This window comes from Ceratotherium simum, chromosome 5, assembly GCF_057802395.1.
Source record: "Ceratotherium simum simum isolate JZ-2026a chromosome 5, ASM5780239v1, whole genome shotgun sequence".
In the NCBI taxonomy this organism is placed as follows: Eukaryota; Metazoa; Chordata; class Mammalia; order Perissodactyla; family Rhinocerotidae; genus Ceratotherium; species Ceratotherium simum.
Window position 1 is genome coordinate 61,800,550 of NC_141904.1, and position 23,276 is coordinate 61,823,825.

At 42.0% G+C, this 23,276-nt stretch overlaps 1 protein-coding gene across 5 annotated transcripts in view; it reads left to right on the forward strand.

Moving 5' to 3' along the window:
• PTPRG (protein tyrosine phosphatase receptor type G) overlaps nt 1–23,276 on the forward strand; it is a 687,787-nt gene that overhangs the window by 546,078 nt on the left and 118,433 nt on the right. For all 5 annotated transcript variants that reach the window (XM_014793421.2, XM_087431273.1, XM_004419875.3 and 2 more), the window contains 2 exons: nt 3,405–3,562; nt 14,035–14,227. In XM_014793421.2, the coding sequence (XP_014648907.1) occupies nt 3,405–3,562; nt 14,035–14,227 (351 nt within the window). The remainder of the gene's footprint in view (nt 1–3,404; nt 3,563–14,034; nt 14,228–23,276) is intronic.

Here is a 23,276-nt window from a genome sequence, read left to right on the forward strand (position 1 = left end):
CTTGGTAGTTTTGAGGAATAATAATACAAGTAATAAGAATTAGAGTAAGAATAATATCTATCATTTGCTTACTATGTTCCAGGCTCTTTCTGAACCCCTTTCTCATATTGACTTATTTAATCTTCACAACACCTAGGAAGGTTTAATAACCTGCCTAAGATCACACAGGGGAGGAGTTGGGATTTGAACCCGGCAGGCCGAGAATCTGCTCTCTTCACCAACCTCTGTAGGGATGGAGGAGTGAGGTGCTGATGCGGCAAGGGTTCCATGTAGGTATTCAGTACTAGGGGATGTTTCCTGCTTCCAGGCTTAACTGTTCCAGATCCTAAGTGGTTTCTTTGAAGAAAGAATTCCATCCAAGTCTTTGTATTCGCCTCGAGTTTTTGACCTGGGGTCCCTTATTTCACCCTGTTCTCCCATTTCTCCAGCGTAAAATTAAAAATTGAACTAAATTGGTGGTTTTCAAAGTGTCCCTGGGTTCCCAGCTCAGCTTCAACTGCAGTGGCTGCACGTCGAGCTGCTTGGCTCCTGTGTAAGATTTTGTTTGAAGAAAGGGTTCTTTGGCTCCTGAAGTCACTGAACTAGAGTGGTCGAAGGCCCTTCCAGGTCTCAGCGTCCTAAGATCCACTGGCAGGGACGGTGGTGGGATCAACAAGCAGTGAGCCCTCCTTCTCTGTCCCCCTCCCCAGGTCTGCCTGACCCGCCACCCATCTGATTGCACCTTCAAATCAGTTAAAGCCAGAACCTGCCTCTGAAGCCCTTGGGTTGGTCAAGGATAGAGAAGCCCTGCTGCACTTGTAGCACTGGTCACGCCTGCAGTGTCCATCAGTCCTGCCAAATTCACGAGACCTGCAAGAACTTATTTAGGAGTCCTGATCCTGCTGAAGCAGTGTTCCCTTCTGAAATCCAGCCACCTCAGATTGCGGGGGCAGGTGTTTCTGCTTTATCTTTTTATGGTCCTTAAAGCCACAGCCTCTTCCTCAAGCGGGTGCTTTGGATGGGGGCTTTGCTGCCATAAGCTTGCAGGAACTGTCTTGTCACCACCTGGCTGCATACAGCATGCTCAACTGCAGCCCTAATATGGGATCAGGCCCCTAGGAGAAAACGCTCAAGATTTTCTGGTCATTCAGTCTGGAGCCCTTGATCCTAAGGCGGGTTGGTGTGCCACAGTGTGCCACCAAGTTCTCCTACAACGTGAGGGAGAAATGAACATGGTGATTTTGTGGTTCGTGATGCCAAGCCCTATGCAGCCTCTATCGCTTGGGGCCTCGTGTTGACTATTTACACAGCCCAGGAAGCGCAGAGGCAGCAAGAAAAGGCCAAAATATTTTCTCCTCCCAGCCAAGCCAGGCCCAGCCAAGCACGCCTGCAGCGATTTCCCCCATCATTAGGCGGCTCGTAACCAGGTTTAAATTAAAGCCCAAACTTGCCAGTGGGCGGAGGGGCAATTCCATTATTTCCCGTCTTTTGTCCAACAGAAACCGCTTTTGTCATTTTGATTATAGAACCCTATGATTGGAAGACTTTTGCATTTATTGGTTAATATTTAGTTTTTCCTTTTAAAAAAGGGATTGAAAACCTATATGAGAATCAGCTAAGGTTTCCGAGCCTCATGAATAACTGCTGCTATGTCACTGTTCCTAGTGACCTTGGGCTTAGTCATTTAACCTCTCTGGGCCTTGATTTCCATATCTGTAAAATTGAAGTATTGAAAGTACATACTTCATAGGGTTGTAAAGTGAAAGAGTAGACTGATGGGTTGAGAATGACGAAAGTCTAGATTCTAAACTCAGCTACCTGGTTGTGCATTTTAGGGGTAAGTTGGGGATGATAATAATAGGACTACTTCATGGAACTATTTTAAGTATTAAATAAATTAATCTTTATAAAGCTCTTAAAACAGGGCCTGGCACATATAGTACGTGCTGTTTAAATGTTTGCAACATGTAAATACTCAGAATAGTGCCTGACATGTAGGAAAAGCTAAATAAATGTTAATGTTTCTTCAACTAATCTCTCTCAAATGGAAATTGCCATTTTAATTATTCTAATATAGTTGATGTCTCTTGGGGTTTTTACATTATCCCCCAGTTACTTAGACCTCTTGAGTCGAAAGATACACATTTGCCCAAATACCTGCACTGGTTGCTCTGCATGAAAGAAGAGGAGGAAGGAGGTATGAGGCTTGGGAAGAATATTCCTATAGGCACAGATGTGTCCATGAAATAACCTGGAGCTGTTAGGTCCCCCAGGAATGTCCTGAGGCTGGTGGTGGAGACCATCAAGGAGCTAAAGCAAGCCATTAGCAGGACTATAATAACCTTATTACATCCCTAAGAAGGATAAGAAAGGAATCCCAGACTTAAATTCAGGGCTAGACCTTTGGAGACCCATGTAGGGCCTAGAACCTTCTCTGATTCATGAAAGGTGCTGGATGATCTACTGAGCCTGACTGAGAGAATTATAACACAGCCCTAATCTCTGTTGCACTATTTTCTACTGCCTCAGGACCCTTGCACATGCTGCCCCAAGGCCTAAAATGCTCTTCTTCTCCTCTTTCGCCCCTCACCTAGTTAACTTCTGCTCCTTCTTTAGCTGAGTCAGAATCACGCAAGCTCTGGTGTCAAGGTGCCTGGGTTCATATCCCAGCTTTGCGACTTGGGGGCTATGTGACCGTGGGCCAGCACTCACCTCTTCTATACCTTGTTTTCCTCATAGAGTTATTATAAGGTATCCTTGTTGGGTCTCAGCTTAAATGTCATTTCTTCTACTTAAGAGAAGACCCTTTCTCTTTTATAAAAAGAAGCCTATTTTCAGGGCCATCATTTTATAAGTTCAGGGTTTTGCCTTGGTTAGGTTTCACTTTGATTTGGATAGGCCTTGGATGAAACCATCATGAGATGTAACCAACTATGGAATTGCACTTTACCATTGGCTTATAGATTTCTTTACATACAGATACCCAGTTTGTTCCACTGATTATTAGTTCATACGTATTAGATGGAGAAGGGTTCTATGGTGAAACAAGATTGGGAAGGAGTGGGTTAAACAAAATCAAGCCCATTTCTTTTCTGCAGGTCGTCTCAGAGACTTTAATATGCTAATGTTTTGTCTATTTCCTGGGGGAAGAGGGAGGGACTGCAGTGTTGTTCAGTGTTGTTCATCATGGAACCCGTTTTTCATGAAATACAGTGCAGTATCGTGCCTCAGAACACACCTTGGGAAACACTGCTTTGTTTTCTGTGGCCCTCCCACCACCAAATGCTAGTGCTTCTCAGGATGTAAACAAACATAAGGCTTGTGATACGGCACCAGCATGCTGAGGGTTTTGACTGTGTGTCTGCAGCATGGTACGACTTATCATCTTATCATTGTGCTTCTTTTTCCCCTCTTCTCCCAAACAGAGAAGGAGACCTTTCTGGATCCTTTCGTCCTCCGGGATCTCCTGCCTTCATCCCTGGGCAGCTATTACCGGTACACAGGTTCTTTGACCACTCCACCATGTAGCGAAATTGTGGAGTGGATAGTCTTCCGGAAGCCTGTCCCCATCTCTTACCATCAGGTAGATATCCGGCCCCAAATGGGGTTTCTGTGTTTACTTGTTTTGTGTTGACTTGACTATCTGACATTGCTAGAATATATCAGTAAGGATTTTTTTTTTTTTTTGATTGTCTGCTCCTCATTGATTCCTTCATTTTTTCCAACAAACATGTTTTGAACCCAAGAATTGTAAAATATAAAACATGGTTTCTCAGCCGTAAATTAACTAGCTGAGGAGAATTGCAAGCATGGGATCAGGTATTATGTAAGTATTCAATCTTGAAGAGATAATAACTATCCTCTATGATGATGATGATGTCTTGTGCCAAGAACTCTTCTTAGCTCTTTATATATGTTAATCCATTTAATCCTCATGAACAGTAGTTTTATGAGGTAGGTACTATCTGTACCCTCATTTTGTAGAGGAGAGACACAGAAGTGAAGTAACTTGCCCAAGGTCATACAACTGATTACCAAACCATAATGTCTGATCCAAAAGATCATCTCTGAACCACTAAACCTAGCCAAAGTTCAGAAAAGGGAGAGGTTTGTATACATGAAAAGATACCATTGATTGAGCTCTTTCTGTGTGCTAAGTAGTTTACATACTGTCAGCTTACCCACTTGCAAAACAACATTGAGAGAGGGGTATTGCACCGTGATGGTACACATCAGGACATCGTGGTATGGAGAGATTGGGTAGCATGCCCAAGGATTCGTGGTTAATGCACATTGAAGACAAAACCAAGCCTGCATTCTTCTGATTCCAAAACCCGGGTTGCTGACCCTTACACTGAACTGCTTCTCTCTGAGTGTGGCCTGGGCAGATTTCATAGGAAGGGGGATTTAGGCTGAGCACTTAACTGTGGGTAGGAATTGGTGAAACGGAGATGGGGTTGGGGGCAATGTCAGAGGAAGAGGAGCCACCAGGGGAGTGCGGGGCCTTGAAATCACTTCATGAGGAGTAATAGATGGAAGGGGAAAATTGTTAGAGGGGCTGTGTTATTTGTCACAAGTGCAGCGTGTACTGGAGTGGAAGAGGAGTAGATTTCTTCTCCATGATTCCAGAACATAGAGCCAGGAACAATGAGTAAGATTTGTAGGAAAGTGGATATCAGCCATTAACCAGGACTGTCTAAAAATGGAAGTTTCCTATCAGGGCCATTCATAGAAATGCCTTTCCAGAGCTTGACAGCCAGGAATATTGATGTTGTAGAGGGAAGGGGGAAATTTTGGGATTATGTGATAATCAGTAATATATCTGAAGCCACAGGCAACAAGGTTATGAACCTGGCTGGCATGGGGAATAGTCCGAAGATTTTCCTAACAAAGGCAGAGAATACAGAATAGGGAGTAAGGGAAATAGGGTCAGATGGTGTCCTGGTCAGGTCTGTTTCAGATGTAGCAGACAGAAACCTGCTTAGAGTAGCTCAAGTAGAAGGAGTATTTTGAAGAAACAATAGTGGAGGCACTCTGAGACGAAGCCGCCATGACCAGGACCGTAACCAGCACGTGCGGCACATGCTTCACTCTCTCTTTCAGGGGCCACGTGGGCTCTTAAATCTTGGAGTTTCTGCCGCAGCTTTGTGATTTGGTACTTTTGCAAAATTCTTGTCTCTCCTCTCTCTCAGTTTGTTTTCTTCTGGTTGCATGGCCCAGTATGGTTATTCTAGTACCAGCTGACCTTTCAACTCAAGGGCCAGCTACCAACTGACAATAGTTTGGGTGCTATGTCAAGTATTCAAGATAGACCTGAATAGAAGTTGGCCAACCAATGGATTGGCTGGCCTTGGGTTGTGTGTCCATCCTCAAATAAATCAGCAGAGGCTCCCGGTAGCGTCCTAAGCCATCCAGTGTTGCCCCTCTGGGGGTAAATGGAGCAGGTTGTTTAGAAGGAGCTGTGTGCAGGAGAGACACTTTATCCCACTTACAAAGTTAGGCGGTGTGGGGCCAGGCTAAACAGACTTATTTGGCCTCACTGCTGTTGGCAGACATTTTACTTTGAGACTTTTTTTTCTTTTAATTCCACTCTGATGAAGAAAGGAGTACAAGCAATTTGGTTGCTGAACAGGATCCGCTAGCCTTAAGGAGATAATGAAGTATGAAACGAGTTTTCTTCCTAATGGTGAAGCCAGCGTGGTTTTATTAAAATAAAATAAAATTGGAGTCCAAATATTTGTATCCTCAGGGTTGGGGAAGGGGGTTTTGAAAAGGGATCCTTTTTGTCAATTAAGATCAAACCTTTTGTTTTCAAAGATATAATGGCTTGAGGTAGTGAGGTTAAGAAATACAAGTTTGGCCAGTTTTTTTGTAGGGCACCCTGTGAAGGGGAGAGGCCTAGAGTGGGAATTGTTTAGTTGGGGAGAAATAAGGACCATTAACACATACTGGGTTTTATTGCAGTTTCAGATTAGCGGGTCCAAATAAAAGGCAGAGTTTTAGGATAGGATGTCTGACCAAGTGTTTGCCAATGAGAAGCATTTTGGCTCATGGTAACTGAGCCTCTTAGAAGGTGCTTTTTTAACATCTATTTACTCTTCCTGCTACTCATTTACTCAGAGAGAAGAAATCAGGAAAGAGTTTTTCTCTGTGACTTCCAATATATGACTTCTCTGTAGGTATTATGGTTTCAAGGAAATAGTGAAGAAATACATTAATCATATTGGCCTCCCAGTTTCTTTACTATAAACCATCTTCAGATAATATTTTACTTTTATCAGGCACAGCTTCACGTATCCCTATCTCTCTCCCGAGGGAGGAAAACAACTCATTTTCATGTGGCCAAACTGGATTCTTGCTGGCAAGCTGCGTAGAGGTCACAGCTGTGTCAGCCCTTGGAAAGGAAGGCATTAGCCATCCAAGTATTATCGCTTGAGACCTTCCCACCCTGACCCTGCCAACATTCTTTCTGAAGTTAGCACAGAATGTTCATTTCAGAAAGGGGAACAGCCAATTCCAAAAAGCCAAGTAGACAGAATTCCATGTCTGCTTCTATCAGAAAGAAAACATTCCTGGTCCTTGATACTTCTCTTTCTCCAAAGTCTCTGTCTCCTCTCTCTTCGTCTCTCTTACCCAGTCTCGGTGCTTGGAAGCAGTGAAAATGAGAGCATGTTCACCCTAAAATATAGTGGTTAGCAAAAACTGTTGACTTATGTGATGTGGATTTCTTTGAAACTTTCTACAGTAATTATGAGAAACTACTTATTTTTCCTCTTTTGTTCTCTTTTGTGAGTCTACTTGGACATTCAAACCAGCCCTATAGCCGGTGAACTCTGGCTCTGGCCTTTGTGATAATCTGGCTCTAAATACGGTGTTGCTAATGGAATCACATGTTGGCTTGGTTGGCCAGCAGTCAGCATGGCTTATGTGACTCCACAGAATAATCTACTGTAAATGTCAGGCAAAAATCATGCCATGACTTTGTCACCAAAACAAAATGGTAGTACTCTCAGCCCTGGTGTTAGTAGGTCAAAGGAGCATTGTGTTCATGATCAGTCAAAGAACATGATCGTTTTGAGTCTAGTGTACTAGGGTGTGTTTTATTTCAGAACAGTGGCTCTCAAATGATGGTGCTTTGGCCATTGGAGACTATCCCAACCTTCCCTTTCCAGGACTATTTGCCTCCTGTAGTTTAAAATATGACACTGTCCATAATTTTCCCGAGCATGAGTTTTATTTAAGTGCTTCTTGGGGGCTCTATCAGAAAGGCAATAAATAAGTCTGAACATGTCTAGTTTGTTTGCTTTTGGATGTTTGATGTGTTTTTTTTTTCTTTCTAACGGTAAGCTGGAGTGGATAGGAGAGGATTATTTGCATGACTGTTTTTTTAACCAACGTTATCTCTGTCATAAAGGGTGGAGCAGCTCTTTTGAATTAAGACTATGTTCCATTTGGAGCCAAACTGCCTGGGTTCCATTCCGGGCTCCATTCTTCAGCTAAATTACTCAACTACTCTGCTACTCAGTACCTCGATTTTCATCTGTAAAATGGGGATGATAATAATACCCACCTCATGGAGTCATTACAAAGATTAAATGATGGAATGTGTGTAGAATGCCTAGACTGCCTGGCACTGCAGGAAGTGCTAGGGAGATACTAGGTGGGTTTTTGGTTGCCGTTATTAAGTGATCACCAAGCCTCTAGGGCAACACTCTCCAGTAAAAATAAAACACAAGCCGCATCCATTGTTTTAAATTTTCTAGGAGCCACATTAAAAAATGTAAAGAGAAACAGGTGAAATTAATTTTAATAATATATTTTATTTGACCCAGTATATCCACAATATTATCATTTCAATGTGTAGGACTAGCCACATTTCTAGTGGAGTAGCCACATATGGCTACTGGCTACTGCAGCTCTTATGCTTATCTCCAGGCCACAACAATTAATGAATCACATAATTCAGAATGTTTCTATCCCAACACTACATAATATGCAGTGCACGTGAATAAAGAAGGTTTCTTAAATGGTGGGGTGAAGGTGTCATTATTAATCCACAACAGACAGCTTTTTTGTTAATTATGGTTAAATCCTTTTGTTGCTGTAGAAGGCCTTTCTATAATTGCCTTCGTGCATAACTGTCTGTCACTACAGGGGGACATGGCCACGTAGTTGCTAGCTATTGTCGAGTTTTATTTTTTTTATTTTTATTTTTTTAAAGATTTTTTATTTATTTATTTTTTCCCCCCAAAGCCCCAGTAGATAGTTGTATGCCATAGCTGCACATCCTTCTAGTTGCTGTATGTGGGACTCGGCCCCAGGATGGACAGAGAAGTGGTGCCTCGGTGCGCGCCCGGGATCCGAACCCGGGTCACCAGCATCGGAGCGCACTCACTTAACCACCAAGCCACGGGGCCGGCCTCGAGTTTTATTTTTGCAGCCATGGTTCAATAAGTAAAACTTGGGATGCTCCAGGCTATTGGGAATTTAATATTCCATCATTATTGTCGTTTTTAATAAGGAGGCAACAAAACAGGGCCTGCCCTGTCACTCTTCAAATGTATGGTGAAGCCAAAGAGTTTCTGTGACCTTAGGTGTGACATTTCAGTTCCTAATGCTTACCCTGGAGTCTATTATTATGCTTATTATGGCTTTGTTTAATAGCCCCATCCTATAAAATATTATACACATCAGCCTTTTAATGGTTCATAATTATATTACTTTTGATTTTCTCTCATTTCCCCCCTTCAGCCACGACGGTCCCCTCCCCATGTCTTATGGATGAGAGCTCTTGCTGCACATGAATGGCATGAATAGATTTCAACTTTCCTTTGATTCGAACCGACAGATTAAAAACTAATTATTCTCTTTAATATTTTTCTAATAAAAACTAAGTTGAAATGATTTATATACACTTCCAGCCAACACATTTGCAATTCAAGGTTAAAATTGTTCTTGAAACAGCACCAGTTAAAATGCAATTACAACTCCCCAAACAGGGATAAAAGGAAGAAATGTTTTACATGTTCACTTCAAAAGTTTAAAAAGTCAGTTTAATATGATGGAAATAAAAACTTTCATTTATTTTTACTAAATGATAAAGACTTCATTAGTTATATTAAAGTAAAGATAAATCCGAGTGTGTTTATTACCTGCCTCCGGAAAAGAGTAAGGTGAATAAAAGTGCAGGCTTTGTGAGGTGGGAGCATTTTTTCCTTGCACCTGCCATCTTTTTCACGGTTCCCAATTCTTTCTGTGTTTCCTGTGCAGAAAAGTGCAAGCAGTTTTATGTTACCAGTGGTGGATGTGCTGCGTGGAAGGGCCTAAAAGGAATTTTAGGGACTTCTACTATCATCACATTCAACTTTTCCACTGCAGTGTTACTCTTTCAGTGAATAATGCTGAGGGCTGTTTATGCATGTGGCATCAAGTGACTGAAAGCATGAAAAACAGAATCACACAGACCTAGGTTTCTAATCCTCACTTCACCTCTTGGTTCTTGGGCAAGTTGCTTAATGTCTCTAAGCCCAGTTTCCTCATAAGTGAAAAATAATAATAATCATATGATAATACCACCTTTGTTTTGGAATTTTTATGAATATTAAGTAAGAGAAAGCACATAACACTCTCAGCACAATGCCTTGCATGTAATAAACACTCAGTAAATATTAGCTGCTAGTGTTAGTGATATAATAATAGTGTTTTTAATAATGTTACTTTTTTTTTTTTTAATTTTATTTATTTATTTTTCCCCCAAAGCCCCAGTAGATAGTTGTATGTCATAGCTGCACATCCTTCTAGTTGCTGTATGTGGGACGCGGCCTCAGCATGGCCGGAGAAGCGGTGTGTCGGTGCGCGCCCGGGATCGAACCCGGGCCGCCAGCTGCGGAGCACGAGCACTTAACCGCTAAGCCACGGGGCCGGCCCAATAATGTTACTTTAATATCATTGTTTGAAACTAAAAATGTTAGAAACCAAAGTAATGTTTGTAAAGTGCATAACAAAGTACCTGTCACATAATGAGTTTGATAAATGTACATTATAAGGAGGAAGAAGCAGATAGAGCATCTTACAGGTGTTGGAAGCTTAGAGCACAATCATAGTTACCACATTCCTCATAAAGTAATAATAGTAGTAGTAATAGTGATGATAATAATACTTAATGAGCACCTGCTGTGTGCCAGGAGTTAGTCCAAATGCTTTATCTATAGTAGCTCATTTACTAGTAAGAAAAACCACATGAGGTAGGTAATGATGTTATCTCTATTGTACAAGTAAGGAAACTGAAGCACAGAAACATTACCTTGACCAAGGTCACACATTTAGCAAGTAGGGCTTCAAAACAATATTTTGAACCCAGGTAGTGAGAGTAAGAGCTTTGAGGTTGGAGAATAGGCACAGGCCAGCTCATCAGGGCCCCACCGTGAGAATGGGAGGCTGTCGAAAGGTGTTGAACAGAGATGTGACGTGATTTCATGTACATTTTAACAGGATCACTGTGGGGCAGATCTAGAAGAGTCGGAGAGTAAGCACCAAACATGTGGTCCTGTCAGAGGCCCAGAGAGACACAACTTGACACAACTTACTGAAGTTTGTTCTACGGGTCCAGCGTTATGCAGGACTGCCATGTTGCACAAGTCTAGGAGGCAGCTTCTCATTGTCGTCCCTGTACATGGCATCCCTTGGAATTAAACAAGTGGAGGTCCACCTGGTGGTTAGTTTCACCTTTAGCGAGTTGAGTTGCAAGGCAAGGGTAAGGATCAAGGGACAACCTGAAGCAGCTGTGTAGTGATGTGTCAGTAGATTTCTGGCCCAGATGATCGCTGCTCACCTGCCGAAGTGAAATACGTAGACTCCCCTTGCCAATCCAGGGGTCATGGGAGTTTCCACTCAATGGCCAAGCGTGCCAGTTGCCAACGAGAGAAGGCACTGGCAATTTTCATTCATAGAGGAATGACAGAGTTTTCCTGAACGCTGCCAACCGACCGAAGGACATTTGATGAGTCTGCTGAACTTGTCCTCCTCTTCCTCTTTTGTGTGACTGTCAAGCAAAGCTATGATCCAGTTGACAATATAACATTCAGGTCATCAGTTCACTCTCAGAACCATCACATCCTTCCTTCAAAATCTTGGGGCAGGTTGAGTTAATGACAAGAAAGTGGCCGAGCTTTTAAGGCTAAGCGTGTCATTAAGCTGTAAGAGCAGTTTCAGCGAAAGCATTTTTGTGTTAAATTCAGAACCTGCCTCTTTTTACAGTTATATGACTAATTCTTTCCTGAGACATCAGAAATAAACTTTTTAGGAGACCTAAATGCTAGCTGCGAAAGAAGCACGTAGTCTAGAGAATAAACAAACCTCGGAGTCGTCTTGCTGAGACAGTCTCTTAGGCCCTCCTTTGCTGGCATCTCAGAGATTAAACTACTTCAGGACAGATGGCTGTCTCTTCTCGAAAATTTCCGGTCTAACTTGCTATATATGGCAGCCCCATCGATTTTTTTAAAAAATCACCCTGAAAGTTAAGGAAGTCCTCCCTCCATTCAGCTCACGTCTCTCAGGCTTTAATTTAAGCCACTTTCCTCTTATCTGGCCTTCTCTAGATATGGAGAAGAGCTGGTCAGCATCTTCCACATATAGGGACCTTTAATCAAGTTACTCCTTACTTGCCTTTTCTTCAGGCTAAACAATTCCACTTCCTTTAACTTTTTCACACAGGAATTATCCTCCATCACTTCAATCATTTTGGTTGGTCTTTCCTCAGACTGTCTCCAGAGGGTCTTTGTTAATTCCTCTCATCTAATTTTAAGAAGTTATTTTCGGGCCGGCCCGGTGGCTTAGCAGTTAAGTGCACGCGCTCCGCTGCTGGCGGCCCGGGTTTGGATCCCGGGCGTGCACCGACGCACCGCTTCTCCGGCCATGCTGAGGCCGTGTCCCACATACAGCAACTAGAAGGATGTGCAGCTATGACATACAACTATCCGCTGGGGCTTTGGGGGAAAAAAATAAATAAATAAAATCTTAAAAAAAAAAAAAAAAAAGTTATTTTCTCTAAGAAAATCTGAAACCTTCTTTCATTTTTGGTTGCATTCAGTTCTGATTTGGGTAGTCCTGTCAAGTAAGTACACATCGCTAGGTTGAGGTGATTTTTTTTATCAACACCTCCAATTATCTTCAACTGAGTGGGTCACGTTTGGACAAACAGTCCAATTTTCTTGTTTTTTCTGCTTTTATTGCCTTTCTCCCTTCACTGTAAATAAAGAAGGAACATCAGAAGGAAGAATGGGAAGAAAGGCAAATCCTAAATAGAGACCACATGAGTTGTTAGGAGAAAAGAAGTTAACGTGACTAGTAGAGAATTGGAATAACACTGGAATCACGGGCTGCTTTTGCTTTTAGGCTGTTTGAGAGACCATCCTCGTTCTACTACCTCCATGAAAAAACAGAAAAGGTTTCAGGGTTTGTTATCACTTTACATTTGAAGAGATTTGGATGGGAGGTGGAATGATACGTGAATCTGTATACTTAAATGATTTTTCTTAGCTAAAGTCGCTATATAAATTCATTGCTTTCTCATGCAAAAAGAGAGTGTTTCCTACTAGAAGCAGGTCATTTTCTGCATCATTCTCTGAGGCTGAGAAACACTGGGGTTAGTTTCAGGCCTCAAGATGACCATCCAGAAATCCAGCTAGTAATTCTCTTATTTATTTTATATGTTGCTGTTCGCTGCCTTCTGGTCCCCCAAAGCCTAAGGCAGCCACTCAATGCCTGCTTGGGAAGCATCTGTCTAACACCACTCACCTTGTAATTCTCTCCTGCAGAAAGCATTCTGATTTGGCATTCCAGTAGCTGATGGACCAGAGAGAGTTCATTCAGTTTTTCTCTTCTTCATTTTATTCTCTTCCCCCACCTCAAGGAGTTACTATTTTTGATGGCTGGGCATTTTAGATTATAGTCCATTTCTTTGGTGACAAGAATAACTTTGTGGTCCATTGAGAACAAATCTCTACCATCTAGCCCCTGCTTCATTCCTCTTATATAATAGAATGACTTTTTTTAATGAGCAGAAGGTTGAAGGCCACAAAAAATCCTTTTTGATGATAGAAATATGATACTGGAGTCCTGAATTTTTTTTTTCTTTGCTTTTCCATAAGAGTTGGTCAGCAGTTGTGTGGAAAATGTTTCTTAATGATATTAATAATAGTGATGGCAGCTAATCTTTACTGAGGGCTTACTAGGGGCTAAGTAATTCACATAGATTTTACTCTTTTCAACAACCTTATAAGACAGATACTAGTATTGTATCTGTTGTATAGATGAGGAACCTTGAGTTACAGAAAGCTTGAGTAGTTTAACCATGATTACCCATCTGGTACATGTTGAACTTGGGCAGTTTAACTTGCAGGCCCTGCATTTAGCAACTTCGTGACTTAGCAGCCTTGCTAAACTGGATCTCTAGTATTTAAGAAGATGCTTAGTAAGAATTAAATCACTAATATTTATTGAGCTCTTATGTGCCAGGAACTGTTTTAAGCGTTGTACATGGATTATCTCATTTAATGCTGACACAAACCCTATCAAGTAGATGCTGCTACAATTATCACCATTTTATTGAGGAAGAATAGAGGCTTAGAGAAGTTAAGCAACTTTCTCAGGGTCACGGAGTGGTTGACCCCTGGAGCTACAATTCCCACCCGTGCTGTCTGGCTCCAGAACCTACCAGTTTCACCAAACTCTCTCTGCTCCTTCCCATAAAACTAAAGGTCTGGCCGGGAGGGCGGGCACTGCAGAAAGACTGAGACTTGTCTGAGACACAAACTAAAAGAGTTCTATACATCTTCCAGGGAAGTGTTTCCCAGTCAGTCGGCAGGACAGAAACCACAGCCAGATAAGTCCGTTGGCAGTGATTCCAGCAGGCAGCCTGTGTCCTGCTGGGTTTGTCAGACTTGGCATCGGGCACTTCCTACCATTTTGTGTTCTTGTCACCCTCACCCAGCTTTGGATCACATAGCTTTTCTAATCGATGTTCTTTTTTCCTCCCTCCTCTGGTTCTCTGTTCAGCTCGAGGCTTTTTATTCCATCTTCACCACAGAGCAGCAAGACCACGTCAAGTCGGTTGAGTATCTGAGAAATAACTTTCGACCACAGCAGGCTCTGAATGACAGGATGGTGTCCAAGTCTGCCGTCCGTGACGCCTGGAACCACGACATGACAGACTTCTTAGAAAATCCACTGGGGACAGAAGCCTCTAAAGGTATATTTGGATTAAGTTAAGTGCCATTGCCTGGAGGAAGATTCCTTATCATAAATTACTTTAAATTAAAAGGAGTTCAAAGCCAGCCAAGAGTTGGAACTTGGTGTTAAGAGCATATGTTTCTCTGCTAAAAGAGACATGTCTGGGTGACAAATAGAAGCAGTTGTGGGAATAACTTCAGTTAAATAGATATGTTCAGAATTGCCCTTTTGATTAGTAATGTATCAGTCATTCTCTCTGTATCTTTACCTTGTAACGTCAACACCAGTTAACTTTTGGGTGTCTTACTTTTTAACTGTTTCCCTGTTGAGATCAGGAGTTTGGACCTGTTCCCAACAGCCTACTGTGCAGTCTTCTTATTAACATCCTCGCCAGGCAAGAACCCCATCTCCTCCAGCTCTCCACTCCAGCTAGACACCACGTGGCCTTTTAAAACTATTATTTAACAGTTTCATTCCCATATCTGATAAACAGAAGTTTATAAATTTCAGGCATCTTAATCTTTTCTATTTCTACTTTCTCGTGTGAAATGAACATGAATGACTCTCCCAGGAAACTAGAAAGTCTGATTCTACCCTTGCAGCCCTCCCTCAAGCTCTGCGATTTGTCATAATTGTGGTTTAGAACTCGGGAAACACTTAGAGGAATAAGGCTGATCAAAGTCCTAGTACTTAGAAGGGAGGAAGGAATAAGAAGGAATTTTCTTTGAGTGTGAAAAGATGGATCTTTCTCAAGCCAGTGCTCTCCTTCGAAATTATGAATTTGAGTAATATGGGAAGAGCTTGTGTCCTTTATCAACACTGGACGTAGACTGTGGTATTTTTAGCGTGGAAAGTCATTTGGGGAGGTTTTGTTTCAAGAGCGCCCCCGCCCCCAATAAAGAGACCAGTTTACTGGCATCTGACCTTTGTAGGAACTGGGAAATGAGATTCTATTCCACAAATAACTGCGGTGATGTGTACTTTGATGATAAGAGTGGGCCCATTTTCTAGGCTCGTATGTCTGAAGAGGAGCAAAAAGAAGAGGAAAGGGAGTTTAAGAATGTGACCATTTCCTTCCTATCTGTATGGTTTCATTTGAGGATGGTGAGGAAAGGCTAGTCTGGCCAGATTCCATCCATCGAGAAACGCTTGAGATTCAAGTAATTTGGGGCCGACACTTTGTCAAGGGCGTCACTTGTCAGCTAGAACAATGGGAGGGTCAAGAAGCACACGAACCTGTAAAATATCTTAGGTTGGGCTGGCATAGGAAACCTCACTTGGGCTAATTTTGTTTTTTTAACCAAGCTAAAAATAGAGAAAACGACCAAATTCGAAAGCTTTCTCCCAAGAGAACTTGCTTGGGAAAAGGAGGTTCTCTTAGGGATTGGCTGTTTCGTAAGAGGTGAATGTAGAGGACGTGTCCGGGATGAGGAATTTATACCACAAGTGAGCACAAGATCTGGGAGCTCAGAATTGCTGAGGTTATGACAGTTTCAGAGTTCTTTCCTGAAAAACAGGCTGAGCTTATGATATTTCAGCTGTGCAGAGAGAATGCGTGGCCCTCGTTACCTAAGAAAGTTAGAGAAGATCGTGGTTTCCGTTGCATTAATTTGTGAACGTGGGCGAGATCTTCCACTGAATGGGCTTTCTCTGAATTTGAGCAGAGCCGTGGACCCATCCTTAAATATAGGGAACCAGTTCTTCATCCTGCAAGGTTTTGTTGCAATTCTCATAGTGTCCATCGCTGACTCCTAAGATGTGTGTATAATAATGTTTTGTGATCTTTCTGGAGGCCGAGTTACAGGTGCAGTCTTATTTCTTTTTTAAACATATTATTGGAGTGTAACATATGGAAAAGTGCACACGTAATATGTGTACAACTTGATGAATTTTCACAAACTGAATACGCTTGAGTAACAAACACCCAGATCAAGAAACTAACATCACCAGCTTCTCAGGAGCACCTCCGTCTCCCTCTTCTTGGTCACTGTCCGTTGCCAAGGGTAACTACTACCATGAATTAGCTTTGTCTGTTGGTCATTAGATGATGGAATCATCTAATTTGTCCTCTTTTATGTCTCACTTCTTTTGCTCTGCACTGGTTTTGAGGGTCATCTATATACTGTTGCATGTAGTTGTAGTTTGTTTTTTTTTTATTGCTGAATTTCCTTGTGTGATTGTACCTGAATTTATTTATCCATTTCAATATACATGAATATATGGATTATTTCCATGTTTTGATGATTATGAAAATTCTTGAACATACCTTTTAATGAGCATTTGGACACATCTCTGTTGGGTGCACACCCAGGAGTAAAAGGACTGCAGCCTAGAGTACACATATCTGTTCAGATTTGGTTAGATACTGCTCAGTAGTTTCCCAAAGTGATCATATGTACTTCTTTGCACTTCTGCCAGCAGCATATGAAAGTTTTCTATTTTTTTGCAGCCTTTTTTTAAGGTGTAATTTACATACTCTAAAATTCAGTTGTTGTAAATGTACAATTCAATAATTTTTAATAAATTTATTGTTGTGCAACCATCACCACAATCCAATTCCTTCATGCCCATTTGCAGTCAGTTCTTTCTTCTGTCCTCAACTCTAGGCAACCTCTGATCTGTTTTCTCTTTCACTTGGTGTTAGGATTTTAAGATCTATCCATGTTGTAGCATGTATTAGTAGCATTCTTTTTATTGCTGAATTGTATCCCCATTTGCTTTTTTTTAATAACAGCTTTATTGAGATTTAATTCACATACCATAAAGTTCATTCTTTTAAACTGTCCACTTCAGTGGTTTTTAGTATATTCACAAGTTGTGCAATCATCACTGCTGTCTACTTCCAAAACATTTTTATCACCCCCGGAAAGAAAGTCCATACTGATTAGCAGTCAATCACTCCTTGTTCTCTTTCCCTTTCCTTCTCCTGTCCCTCACTCCTCCCAGCCCTAGGCAACCACTAATGTACTCTCTGTCTCTATGGATGTGCTTGTTCTGGATAGTTCATATAAAAGGATTCATACAATATATGGCTTTTTGTCTCTGGCTTCTTTCACTTATCATCATATTTTCAAGGTTCATCCATAATCAAGCATGTATCAGAATTTGATTCCATTTTATGGCCAAATAATATATCATTGTATGGATATGCCACATTTTGGTAATCCATTTATCAACTGGTAGACATTTGAGTTTTTTCTACTTTTTGACTGTTAAGAATAATGCTGCTGTGAACATTCATGTTCGAGTTTTTGTGTGGACATATGTTTTCAGTTCTCTTGGATATAAACCTAGAAGTAGAATTGCTGAGTCATGTCGTAACTCTACATTTACAGTTTTGAAGAGCTGCCAAACTGTTTTCCAAAGCAGCCGCACCAGTTTACACTCCCATCAGCAGTGTATGAGGGTTCTAATTTCTCCACATCCTCACCAACACTTGTTACACATCTTTTCTGTTTTAGCCATTCTAGTGGATGTGAAGTAGTATCTCTTTGTAGTTCTGATTTGCATTTCCCTAATGACTAATGATGTCCCTATTTGTTTTTAAATGCACATTTCATGGAACCATGGTCCACACGACCAAATGCTCCTCCTTTTTTTCCCCAGGAAAACTCAGGTAATTCCAGAGCACTGTAAGCCAAAAACCAGCTACAGGTGCTGGCAATCATCTGGCAGCCTGGACAGCTTAGGTTATTGATCTTAGACATCTAAGCAGTAAAGAGCCAATACAAAGGAGGAGTCCCTTTCTCTTCAGTCTTCTGCAAAAAAAGATTTCAAAAAGAGAAGGATGGTATTCTGTAATCTTCAGCTAATTCAAAAAGAGCAAAGCCTAATTGGTATTTTCTACCTGAACATTACTGGAAGCTTTCAGTGCCTAGGAGAGCTATGATGTTGAGCATGGAGCTATACATTTATTGGGCTATTGTCACAGAAGAAAGAAAAATAAATCAATTACGTAGGACAGGAGTCAGTAAACTTCTTAGTTTAAGGACCAGGTAGTGGGCCACATGGTCTCTGTTGCAGCTACTCAGTTCTGCCACTGTAGCTGAAGGTAGCCGTAGACAATCTATAAATGAATGGGTGTAGAAAACGTCTTCCAGGGCCGGCCCTGTGGCTTGGTGGTTAAGTGCGCGCGCTGCGATGCTGGTGGCCCGGGTTCGGATCCCGGGTGCGCATCGAGGCACCGCTTCTCCGTTCATCCTGAGGCTGAGTCCCACATACAGCAACTAGAAGGATGTGCAGCTACGACATACAACTATCCACTGGGGCTTTGGGGGGAAAAAATAAAATAAATAAAATCTTTAAAAAAAAAAAAAAAGAAAAGAAAACGTCTTCCAATAAAACTTAATTTATAAAAATAGGTAGCAGGCCAGATTTGGCTTGAGAACCATAGTTTACTGACCCCTGCTCTAGGGGATGGCTCAAACTAAAATGGAAGCTAATCATAGGCTTGCTTTAAGGTAAATATTTTCTGTCTTAAAGATGGTAGCGGCCATGACTGTGAAAGTGTCCACTGGCTAGTTCTACTTTCCCATTCTACTACAAGACCCGAGGACCAATCAGAGGTTTGTTAACTTAGTAACCAACCACTCACCAGTTCACCTTAACACCTGGTCAACTTTCACACCAGAAGTGCAAGCACAGCCTCAATGGACTGAATATAAGCACCCCACTTTACCTCATTCCTTTGGCTGAGATCATTAAGTAATGGTCATTGAGCAGCACTGTGGGGGATGCCTGAGTTAATGTGCCCCCACCCTGCCCCTCTGTCAGCATGATTGGATGGACTGGAATAGAGAAAACAGAATCAAGCCTTCCAGTGCCAAGCACAAGATGCATGGCCATGCAAGACACCAAAGGAAAGGGGGGAAAAGTCATCTTAATATTGTATTCTTGCTGAAGAAAGACTTATAATGGATGTCATCCGTAAAAAATATGAAGCTTTAGTTCCAGTAAATGGAAACAATATTTAGGCTTGGTGGATTGTTCAAGGGACATCCAATTTGCCACTCTGCCCTTTGTCGGTAAATAACTTGGACAGACTTTAGGATTTAATGGGCTGTCATTTCAGTTATTCTGTGACACATCCCGGGCACACGGAAGAGCCTTCGGGGATTACGTGCCGAATACTCTCTATTGTGAAGACTTTTGGAACAGTGAACGGAGAAAAACGACTTTCCTTCCAACAACATGAAACATATGGTTTATTAATTTAACGAAACCCGTTCAGACCACAGTGGAATCAAAACCACTTGATCTGATAATTTGATTTGATGGCTTAATTAAAGTGACACTGTATAATGTAATAAAAGCAAAGGAAATGGGGAGGACACTGGGCTGCCTGGGTGCCCTCCAGTCTCCTAAGCCAATGCCTGGTTTTTTGGAAGATGGTCTTTGCTTCTGCTCATGGAGGGATCCCTTTTTTAGCTACATTTTCAGTGCTAAAGATTGCTTCCTGTTTTGTTTAAAAGCAGTTTTTAAGGACACATACCACTGTGTGAGAAGGTGTAAGTAACTAGCCTATTTTAAATCAAAATACATTGAGAGGGAGCATCACATTTTCCACCCAAATTAGCAAACAAAGAAGTAAATCCATGATTGCTTTTAAAAGAGTTTGACATTGAAATCATGGTTTTCTGCTATTTTTGGAGAAAATACTAATGTTGTTCTGTTTTCAGTTTAATCATTTCCACTCCAGATTAATGAGCTTGAGTTACTTTATCTTATTAAAAGAAGCTCTGATATAAGCACTTAATTCCTTTGTAGGCATATGTCCTCCCAGAAACTCTTCCAAAAAGTTATCTTGTTACTTTCAGAAACCTTCAGCACAGAAAAGTACTAAGAGAAACACATTTTTAATGTAGCCCCCATGGAGTGTTTTCAACTCCCTTCTTTTAAAAATAACTATCGTTTGTCACTACTACTTTCTAACCTTGGGAGTGAGTAAGAAAGAAGGCAAAAAGTGGGGCTGTGTTTAAGACTCTCCAACATCCTTTCATAATTTTGAAGGTCATGCCATATTATAGCAAACATTTTTCCACACTCAGACATTCCATGATTACTGTAATTTTATGTAAATATTTAAAGAGTTGGTGTAAGTTCCCTTTGATTGGTTGACATAAAGTTGATACTTCGTCGACATTCAGTGTAGCATTAACTACTTTTGCTTCATGTTTTGTAGGCAGTGAATTTCTTTTCATGTATCAGACGTCTTCATCTGCCATTGAAGAGCTTATTGACTCTAGGAGCTGTGCCTGAAGCATCCTTAAAAGGCAGTTTAGGGGATTTTGTGTACCAGATGTATGCTAACCTTTTTCGTTCGTACGTGGTGTATTTAATCCTCAAAACAACCTCTGCCAGGATTCACTTTTCATTTATCAGATGTTTGTTGAGCATCTACTATGAACAAGTTGTAGGCATTAGCAATAAAGGATAACAAGGGAGAGGAATCCCTCATCATGGAGATGTTTTAGTGGGGAGGAAGAAATAAACAAATCAACCAATGATAAAGCTTCGGTGTTGTTCTGAAGAAGATCAAATCAGGTAGTGTGCTAAGAGTGTGGAGTGTGGTGAGACAGTGGGGAAGAGATCTTCCCTGGATGGGGCAGGTGGTGATAACGAGCCAGCCCTGCAAGTTCTTAGAGGGAAAGGTCATTTGCAAAGGCCCTAAGGCATAGGAATTAGCATGAGGGGGTGGGCAAGGGTCAAGTCTGGAATACACTTTTCTGGGTAAGGAATTAAGATTGTATTCTTACAGCCATGGGAAGCCTCTGGAGGGTTTTAAGCAGGGCTGTGGAACAGGTTTTTGAACCCGTCACTCTGACTGTTGTGTGAAGAATGTTTGCAGAAGACCTGGGTGGAATCTGCAAGACCAACAGAGGCCAATAGAAATATTCCTGGCAGGATGACAGTGGTCAGATAAGGGTGATCCTGGTGGAGGTAGAAGTGATCCGTTAGGGATGGATTTTGGACTAGATCCTCTGAGATTTACTAACAGTTTGGATGGAGGATGGGTGGGAGTGAGCAAAGAGAGAAAAGCAGTATTATTGTTTCTCTTTAACACTCAGGTGTCTGAGACTCAGAGGGAGCAAGTGATCCATCACCCAGAGCCTTTCAGCTGGGAGGCGGTAGAGCTGAGATGTCAGCTGAGATCCTCTTATGTCCAAACACAGCATTCTTTCCGTTTTCCCAGGGGCTGCCAGCTTCCAAATGAATCCATGAGCCCCGTGGCCTCTTTGTTTTAGATGTCATCAGGTGGCTTGAACAACACAGCTTATTACTCCTTCCCTAAATGAAGGAGCTTTAAAACTAAACGTTGCTTGTAGGAATCGGGGGCTCTTCCTAAAGATAGGGCTCAGTCTTTATCTGTTTGGCTTGCTTTTGGTGGGTTTCTTGGGTGCTCGGGGCACAGGCTACTAAGGCCTATGTACAGGGTCAGTTCATGGGAGGACCAGTGCATGGGAGGACCAGTGCACCCACTTGATCTGGACGGTGAGGCTTCTAGGCTGAGGATCTTGTGCATCCTTGAATCAACAGGGCCTAACACGGTACTTAGGACATAATAGGTGTGCAGTCATTGCTTATTGAATGAATGAATGAATGAATGAATGATGAGACACTATATGGCAGTGGGTAAGAATATAGATTTTGTCTATATTCTTATATAGATTCTATATAAGATTCTATATAAGAGTCTATAGATTCTATATATAGATTCTATATAAGAATATAGTCAAGCAAACCTGGACTAAAATTCTAAGCCAACCATTTACTTCTGTGTGACGTTGCTCAAGTTAATATCTAAGTTTTGGTTTCCTTTTCTGTAGAAGAGAGATAACAGTCACACCTCCCTCCTTGGCTTGTGACCTTTTAAATGAGACAGTGTAGGGAACAAATAGTACAGAGCCTGGGACATGGGAAGTACTCTGTACTTAATGGTACTTTCTTGTCAGTGGGTCAGCAGTGGCTTCTTTCTATGCTCAGGACAACCTGTTACATGTGGCGTGATCACTGGAATATTTCAGAATAAGGGGACCATGCTCTCTTCCTGGTAGAAGTGAAAAGCCAGGCTGTTTGAACTTGTTAAAACCTTTCCAGTGAAATCCACAATCCTTAACACAATCCACACGTGCCGTCCCCCTCTCCAGCCCCATCTTGCACTTCACTTCCCTTGGCATCCTGCACTTCAGTCCACCAGCCACCCTTCAGTCCCAGCAGGTTGTTCCCTCTGCCTGGAAGGCCCTTGCCTCACCTCTGTGCCTAACTGACCCCTCTCAGCCTTCACAGCTCAGCTTTATGGTCCCTTCCCCAGGGAAGTTTCCTGGCTGCCTCGGCCCAGCCATTTGCATTAGGGCACCAGTACCTTTGTCTTGCAGCACTTCCCACAGTTGGAATGTTACATTAATTTCTGTGATTTTTGGTTTTATCCCTAATATCTAGATCTCCCGTTACCACATAGGCTCCATGAGGGGTGAAACTGTTTCTTTTCTTTTCTTTTTTTGGAGAGAGAGTGCAGTGCTCACTGTTGGCTCCTCAGTAAATATTGGATTGGATGGATGGATGACACAGTTGGGGCATTTATGATCTAGAACAGGCTGGGTGCTCTTATGGGAGGAGCATATCCAGGCATGTGGAGTAGGATTCCCTGCCCCCGATACCTGAATCAGAGAGGCTCTTGGGATTTGGAAAGCCATCTTCCGCTTTGACCATAAGCCACCTGGATGGAAGCATTCATCTTAATAAACCACAGAGAGAGAGCTTTCCTCTCCGTCCCAAGGAATAGGTGCACTACCACACCTAAAAGCAGAGAATGGAGGCACTTAGAGTGGCAGGCGCTGGTGTCAGGTGGCCCCCAGGCAGAACTGCCTTATGGCTGGGGAGCTGTTGAGCTGATATTGTTAACAGATGCCAGGGGCCATCTATCGTTTTCACACTTTATAAATATTACCTAATTACTTAATCCTTTGTCTCCAGGCAGGTAGGCAGAGTTTGATCTTCAAGGCCGACTTAGCAACCCTCCTACAGCTTCAGCTTTTCTTTACTGTCTAGAAAAATCTTCCCTGACATTG